The sequence below is a fragment of the Salvelinus fontinalis genome, chromosome 4, assembly GCF_029448725.1.
Source record: "Salvelinus fontinalis isolate EN_2023a chromosome 4, ASM2944872v1, whole genome shotgun sequence".
Lineage (NCBI taxonomy): Eukaryota > Metazoa > Chordata > Actinopteri > Salmoniformes > Salmonidae > Salvelinus > Salvelinus fontinalis.
Genome location: NC_074668.1, coordinates 20,208,496 through 20,216,751, shown reverse-complemented (window position 1 = coordinate 20,216,751; position 8,256 = coordinate 20,208,496). Strand labels below are relative to the sequence as shown.

The 8,256-nt window shown below is 42.2% G+C and overlaps 1 protein-coding gene across 1 annotated transcript; it reads left to right on the top strand.

Annotated features, from left to right (window-relative positions):
* Positions 1-756: 756 nt before the first annotated feature.
* On the top strand, positions 757-8,231 carry LOC129852769 (protein FAM163B-like). Its single transcript, XM_055918429.1, has 3 exons — positions 757-1,160; positions 6,595-6,710; positions 6,852-8,231. Exons 2-3 carry the CDS (start codon positions 6,618-6,620, stop codon positions 7,269-7,271), a joined length of 513 nt encoding a protein of 170 aa, XP_055774404.1. The 5' UTR covers positions 757-1,160; positions 6,595-6,617; the 3' UTR covers positions 7,272-8,231.
* The last annotated feature ends 25 nt before the right edge of the window (positions 8,232-8,256 follow it).

The following is an 8,256-nucleotide window of genomic DNA, read 5'->3' as shown; positions in this document are numbered from 1 at the left end:
ACAGATATTGAAAGATTTCTATGGTTAATAATCATAAGGGATTTGGTATTTATATATTTTTTGTAAATGTTTCACTACTGTACTAAGGTGAACTGTCCTATTTTTGTAGCCCATAACTCTTCCAGTGGCCCTAATAACTGTTCCACTCATGGCTATTTTTTTCTGGGAAACCGACCAAGGATGCTTTAATCAATTACATGCTACTCCATATCGTTGTCTGGCAAGAACGATGACAGTAGATGTACGGTTATTCTATCATGAAAGTCAACTGTATGCCCTTCAGTAAAAGCGCGACTACTCACCGCTGCTTTGCCACATGTCCACATTTCGTCAGATCAGCAGAGAAAATGAATGCGCGCGTGGAGGTCCGCTGTCATGCTCAGGTGCAATACAGAGGGGACCGGACAGGACAACGGGCTCGGAAAATATAATAAAAACGTTGTATCCACTGTACCAATCACCAATCTTTTTTTCTAATTTTGGGGAGTCATTTTTCTTATTATTTCCTGCCAGGATAAGGCCACACATTGCATTAGGCATGTAACGAGGGTTTTTTCTTTGCATAAAGATATTTGGAGTAATGTGTTTTCCATCATTAGTGCCATTCTTCAGCGTCCCCCTATCAAATGTAGACTACATGATAGAATTGAGCGGGAAGGAGGAAAGTAATTTGGGAGTGCGGGAAATAATTCAGCTGTGCATACCATTATCGTATAAGCATCCAAATAAACAGACCAACTTGTAGGACTACTTCAGTAATCTTCAAATTGTGCTTGCAAGGATCCATCTCTTTAACCCTTTTTCGAAGTGAAGACAGATGGAGATAAACTTGGGAAATTGTGATGGGAATTTAATTGAAGTGTTTGGTTTCTTTTAGATTCGACACGTTTTTTCCAAGGAAATAAGTGCTTTACCACAGAATAGCTACAGGGATAGTCACTTTTGTCGTTTTCGGTATTAAAGGTACAAAATAAATGTGCGCTCTGAAGAGTAGCGTACCTGATGATAATCCCATTAATCTACATTGAAAGCCTATTAATTACCTTCAGGCGCGGCTGCCTTTGAGCGTCACGTGGCTGCAACACGGATGCCCAGAACCGGGGCTGCGCGAGCCGGAGGCACCCAGGACGCGACATGGGACGATTCAAATACTTATAGAGGTAAGATTATAACCTGCGTGCGAGTCGATTATTGTTTAAGTAGTTTTGTGTTTTTGCTTTCACACACATTTCAAACAAGTAATTTAGAGTATTGCTCGTACTCCTGAAGTAGGCTAGGCTTGGTTAATTTAGGCCTATTATAAAACCCTATATGCTTAATTTTGTTTATTAGATATTGAGAAAAGTTTGTATTTCATGGATCTCTCATATTTTGGTGACTATGAGCGTTTTTAAAATAAATAAAAAACCACCTAAGGGGAGCAAAGACTGAAGACAGAAATTTGGATTATGAAACTGGATAAAGATATCCGATGAGACAGTTATAGAAAGTGAAATGTGTCATGAGAGTGAAAGTGAGACAATCTGCATGATAATTGAATACCTATGACATGTTTTATAAATTCAGTACACTTGTCGCGTGCTCTTGGCACTGAGCGGCTGTCCATGGTGCTGATATGCTCTCCATGCGGCGGGGTGGTTGGAACCGGAGACAATTGTAGCCTGTGTGATTTGTGCAAATGGGTAGATTGGCTAAAGTACATAGCCTATGTTTTTTTGGTCGTTCGTGAGGGGGATAGGCATCTCTGTCTTGGACCCAGCGATTATTTGATGTGATGTATGATGTGATGTGTAATGTGCTGTGGAGGTTTTTCCAATTTTGTTATCAATGGGTCAACACTGCAATTACTTAGTATGGTTAAATGCCTTGTAAAAATGTGGTAAACGAAAAAATATTTGAACTCTCTCCAAACAAATAGCATTCTGTAAGTCTAGGGAAACTTTCATGGTTTGTTGATGATATAATACCACGTCTAATGGCCTGTCCATTGACTTTGAGAGTTGGCCCAATGCCTTTAGAGCCTCGAGGTCATGTCAGACATTGTTCTCTGAGAGATAGATTTTAACCTGAGAGCCAGTACTCTAATGCTATAGTGTAACGATAGTCAATAGAATATCCTTTGCACTTCTTGTTTAGGATGCATCATGGGCTCTGTGTCTGTCTGTCTGTCTGTCTGTCTGTCTGTCTGTCTGTCTGTCTGTCTGTCTGCGTGTGTGTGTAATGTAACCAAAGTGATATTACATTTATTTTTTAATAGATACAAAATAAATTAGTAAGGTGGAAGGAACACCAATGTGAGAATGCTATTCATTGACTACAGCTCAGCGTTCAACACCATAGTGTCCTCAAAGCTCATCAATAAGCTAAGGACCATGGGACTAAACACCTCCCTCTGCAACTGGATCCTGGACTTCCTGACGGGCCACCCCCAGATGGTAAGGGTAGGTAACAACACATCTGCCACGCTGATCCTCAACACAGGGGCCCCTCAGGGGTGCGAGCTCAGCCCCCTCCTGTACTCCCTGTTCACTCATGACTGCACGGCCAGGCACGACTCCAACACCATCATTAAATTTGCCGATGACACAACAGTGGTAGGCCTGATCACTGACAATAACGAGACAGCCTATAGGGAGGAGGTCAGAGACCTGGCCGTGTGGTGCCAAGACAACAACCTCTCCCTCAATGTGATCAAGACAAAGGAGATGATTGTGGACGACAGGAAAAGGAGGACTGAGCATGCCCCCATTCTCATCAATGGGGCTGCAGTGGAGAAGGTTGAAAACTTCAAGTTCCTTGGTGTTCACATCACCAACAAACTAACAAACATGGTCCAAGCACACCATGACAGTCGTGAAGCGGGCACGAAAATACTTATTCTCCCTCTTGAGACTGAAAAGATTTGGCATGGGTCCTCAGAACCTTAAAAGGTTCTACAGCTGCACCATCGAGAGCATCCTGACTGGTTGCATCACTGCCTGGTATGGCAACAAATCGGCCTCCAACTGCAAGGCACTACAGAGGGTAGTGCGAACGGCCCAGTACATCACTGGGGCCAAGCTTCCTGCATCCAGAACCTCTATACCAGGCGGTGTCAGAGGAAGGCCCTTAAAATTGTCAAAGACTCCAGCCACCCTAGTCATAGACTGTTCTCTCTGCTACCACACGGCAAGCGGTACCGGAGTGCCAAGTCTAGGTCCAAGAGGCTTCTAAACAGCTTATACCCTGAAGCCATAAGACTCCTGAACATCTAGTCAAATGGCTACCCAGACTATTCGCATTGCCCCCCCTCCCCTCTCCACACCACTGCCACTCTCTGTTGTCATCTATGCATTGTCACTTTAATTAACTCTACTACATGTACATACTACCTAAACTAACCGGTGCCCCCGCACATTGACTCTGTACCGGCACCCCCCTGTATATATTGTTATTTTATACTGCTCCTCTTTAATTACTTGTTACTTTTATCTCTTATTCTTATCCATATTTGTATAAACTGCACTGTCGGTTAGGGGCTCGTAAGTAAGCATTTCACTGTAAGGTCTACACCTGTTGTATTCGGCGCATGTGACTAATAAAATGTGATTTGATTTGATAATTATGTAGATCTAGAGGACAGCCTGCCATGGAGAGTTGTAACCCCAGCTGAAAGTAGTTGTGTGTGTACTGCAATATGGATCATGATGAACTTTTAAATCCTGGCTGCATGTGGATGGCCAGTGATTTGTGTATTATGGTGAATCACAGCATTCGGTGTAAATGACTCCCTTCCTGCAGGGACACTGATGCCAGGCCAGGTCGTCATGGGAACAGAATGCAATATGTTGAGCTGAAGCTATCTTGTGGCAGAAAAGGAAAATGGAGGCCACCACAAACACTCAGACCATTACTTCTCCTGTCCTCCCTGTGCGTGGCAGCTACAGGATAAGGATAAGGACAGGATAAGTAATGGTCTGAGTGCTTGTGGTGGCCTCCATTTTCCTTTTCTGCCACAAGATAGCTTCAGCTCGGTTAGACATTTTGCTGTTACAGAATACAGTATCTGTGTGGTCATTGTGAGAAATTGTGCAGCTCGTCATGCAAGCTAGTCTTTCATAGGTCATTCAGATGTGATATCAGCTGAGTTTATGACTATCAAACCTATCACACATCACTTCTAACTGCTTTGGAATGGACAATTCCATTAGCATTTGCTGGAGCAGGGGACTTTTAATAGAACATTCCAGACACCTGGTTACTTCCTGCCTTATTTAGTGGACGTCTACAGCATCAATAATATGTATCTACTTTGGTCTGATGATATATTCTGCAATATTATTCATATTTCTTATTATTATTTTTACGTGTGACTGGTTGCTTTAGCCTTTGATTGCTTTTATTTAGATGGAGGTGAGAATCAGTGGAAAAAAACAACTACAGTGGCAAGAAAAAGTTTGTGAACCCTTTGCAATTACCAGGGTTTCCGCATACATTGGTCATCAAATTTGATCTGATCTTCATCTAAGTCAGAACAATAGACAAACACAGTGTGCTTAAACTAATAACACACACATGATTGTATTTTTCTTGTCTATATTGAATATATCATTTAAACATTCACAGTGTAGGTTGGAAAAAGTATGTGAACCCCTAGGCTAATGAATTCTCCAAAAGCTAATTGGAGTCAGGAGTCAGCTAACGTGGAGTCCAATCAATGAGATGAGATTGGAGATGTTGGTTAGAGCTGCCCTGCCCTATAAAAAACATTCACAAAATGTTTGTTTGCTATTTACTAGAAGCATTACCTGATGTGAACCATGCCTCGAACAAAAGAGATCTCAGAAGACCTAAGGTTAATAATTGTTGACTTGCATAAAGCTGGAAAGGGTTACAAAAGTATCTCTAAAAGCCTTGATGTTCATCAGTTCACGGTAAGACAAATTGTCTATAAATGGAGAAAGTTCAGCACTGTTGCTACTCTCCCTAGGAGTGGCCATCCTGCAAAGATGACCGCAAGATTACAGCGCAGAATGCTCAATGAGGTTAAGAAGAATCCTAGAGTGTCAGCTAAAGACTTACACAAATCTCTGAAACATGCTAACATCTCTGTTGACGAGTCTACGATACGTAAAACACTCAACAAGAATGGTGTTCATGATGCATGTCTGAAGTTTGCAAAAGTGCACCTGGATGTTCCAAAGCGCTACTGGCAGAATATTCTGTGGACAGATGAACTACTGTGTAGTTGTTTGGAAGGAACACACACTATGTGTGGAGAAAAAAAGCCACCGCACACCAACATCAAAACCTCATCCCAACTGTAAAGTATGGTGGAGGGAGCATCATGGTTTGGGGTTGTTTTGCTGCCTCAGGGCCTGCACAGCTTGCTATCAGTGATGGAAAAATGAATTCCCAAGTTTATCAAGACATTTTGCAGGAGAATGTTAGGCTATCTCTCTGCCAATTGAAGCTCAACAGAAGTTGTGTGATGCAACAGGACAACGACCCAAAACACAGAAGTAAATCAACAACAGAATGGCTTCAACAGAAGAAAATACGCCTTCTGGAGAGGCCCAGTCAGTCCTGACCTCAACCCGATTGAGATGCTGTGGCATGACCTCAAGAGAGCAGTTCACACCAGACATCCCAAGAATATTGCTGAACTGAAACAGTTTTGTAAAGAGGAATGGTCCAAAATTCCTCCAGACCGTTGTGGTCTGATCCGCAACTATAGAAAACGTTTGAGGTTATTGCTGCCAAAGGAGGGTCAACCAGTTATTAAATCGTTCACATACTTTTCCCACCCTGCACTGTGCATGTTTACACGGTGTGTTCAATAAAGACATGAAAATATATACTTTTTTTTGTGTTATGAGTTTAAGCAGACTGTTTGTCTATTGTTGTGACCCAGATGAAGATCAGATCAAATTCTATGACCAATTTATGCAGAAATCCAGGTGTTTCATAAGGGTTCACATACTTTTTCTTTCCACTGTATCTACTTGAAATTCACTGGAAGTCTGTCTCTGTCTTAGTGTTGAGGCTATTTCTGGGTTTGATGTCATGTCTGCTGTGTAACTCCCATGTATTATTCCAGTATGGTACTACACTGAATGACACGTTCCTGGGACCTTTCCCACAGTACCAAACAGTCTCAACAAGAAGGAAAGCAAACTAAGATGGACTCAACCTATTAGGAGGCTTTTGATTTAAAAAACATACAATGTGTGCATTTATAGTATGTGCCGCAGTTCATTTGTCTCTTTTACCATGTCACTGCGTAGACCTGTAGATTATTTTGAAATTCATCATTACTTGAGCTTGGATTTTCTCTCCAAAACAAGTAAATCGATGGCTTTTCAATACCCCTCTAATGTACATATTTCCGTGAAATATTCTGATGATTTTAAGGAATTTGCCATTTCTGCACTATGCCCTTGTCCTTTGTTTCAAAGAGTGGAAGTGATCATTAAAAGCAGCAACATCAAATTCCCAATGAGGGCTGTTGTCAAGGATACAAATCTATATAACAGAGAGAGATTATGTACGTTTAAGCACTACTCCCCCCTTCAATCTGTCCCCCTTTCTCCTTCTATTCTTTTCTCTCTGTAGAGTGTTGATGGAGAGGACTTCGAATGTCAGCCGGGACAGTGGTTATCTGTGGTGGAATTCTAGCTACAGTCATCTTACTGACTATCGTTGCAGTACTGTGCTACTGTAGGTTGCAGGTAGGCTAAAGTCTTGCCATGAAAAATTCGATTTTGTGAAGTAGCCATGTTTTTTTCTATCTTAGCTGTGATGAGTGCATAAGGTTTTACGGTGACCAGCTTGATCACTCTGTCACATGTTTCTCTCTGCTCCATTGGCAGTATTATTGCTGTAAGAGGGAGGAGCCAGAGATGGAGGAGGAGGAGCAACCGGACCTCGCCATCATGTCCTCTCTCCCCACACCAGTGCACACGGCTGATGACCAGGACATGATGGCCACGCCCCCCTCTGAGCCCAACGGGCCCACCTTTGTCTACACTCCTTCCCTGATCCGCAAACCAATGACACGCTCCCATAGGTTTTGCCCATCCTGCACTCGCTATTCCCTGCCCTTCTACCTGCAGCACTCCTCTGAGAGACTGCATAACGGTGACGGCCGCATCAGCTACAGGACTGTGCAGCAGCAGGAGCTGGACCTGCCAATGGACCTGGCCAGCTTCAACCACAAGCTCAACCTCATCCGCTCTGTCACCATGAGGGAGGTGGTCACCCACAGCCATGGTGTCAGCACCGATGTGTAGCCCCATGGTGGCTGGGAGGACTAATGTCAGGGACCTGACGAGGCTGAAGGGAATTTTATTGCACTCTTACTTACTGTAGATATTTTCCACCTCACCAAACTGATGGATACGTTCACTCGCTCACATGATGTAGAGAGGTTTTTTGGTGTCATATGCAGATGTGTCATATGCAGATGTATGGACACCTACTCCTGAATTCACATGAACAGTTTTTTTAAAGGGCTTAATATCATAGGCATATAGGATCTGTGATTATGAGGGAGAAATTTTTTCTCAAGAGAAGCTTAAGCAGGCAGATTAATAACTTTGGTACTGTGTATGTTGTGTGATACCTGTACTGTACATTCTCTTGGGTTTTATGCAGGTGATGATACATAAGCTACAGTAAGCTGCTAAAATAAGTCCAGAACCCTAAGTAATATTTTAGTCCCACTAGAGTAGACAGAAAAGGACCTGATTCCCCAATCGCCTGAAGTGTTTTGGTTAAAGTTCTGAATGTCCTCTTAACAGCTTCTTAATAGAGTGTGGAAACTGAACTATTTTAAGAGCTAATTTGGTGACAATTTAAAGGGAAAATATGCTTAAATATGTATTTGAAGGGATTTTCATGTCGTTCATTGTCAAGTCATATACTTCAAGTTCCACAATACATTTGACATACGTCAATTGAGTTGGTTTCTCCAGTAATGTCTGTAATGTTCACTTGGCAAGTATGGGTGGCCCTTTTTGATTTGCGAAGAAACGTAACATGGCATGTCTTGTTTGCTTTAACAGGGTTTTGTCTTCTTAGTGTATAGGATATTTGTTTGTTATTTCAGCAGTAAATGTGAGAAGGAAAACGACACACAGAAACCAGCAGGTGGCATCAGGTCCTAATCCATGCTTTTCCCATTATAGATACTACTACTTTGGATGAACCATATGTGAAATAGTGTCAACAATAAACTGTTGGAAAAATAAGTTTTTTTTTTGTGTGCCTGATATT

Excerpts from the sequence above, each read along its gene's own strand:
- LOC129852769 (XM_055918429.1), top strand. The coding sequence starts at position 6,618 with ATGTCAGCCGGGACAGTGGTTATCTGTGGTGGAATTCTAGCTACAGTC. Across the intron at positions 6,711-6,851 it reads TGTGCTACTGTAGGTTGCAG|TATTATTGCTGTAAGAGGGA; the intron begins GTAGGCTAAAGT and ends CTCCATTGGCAG.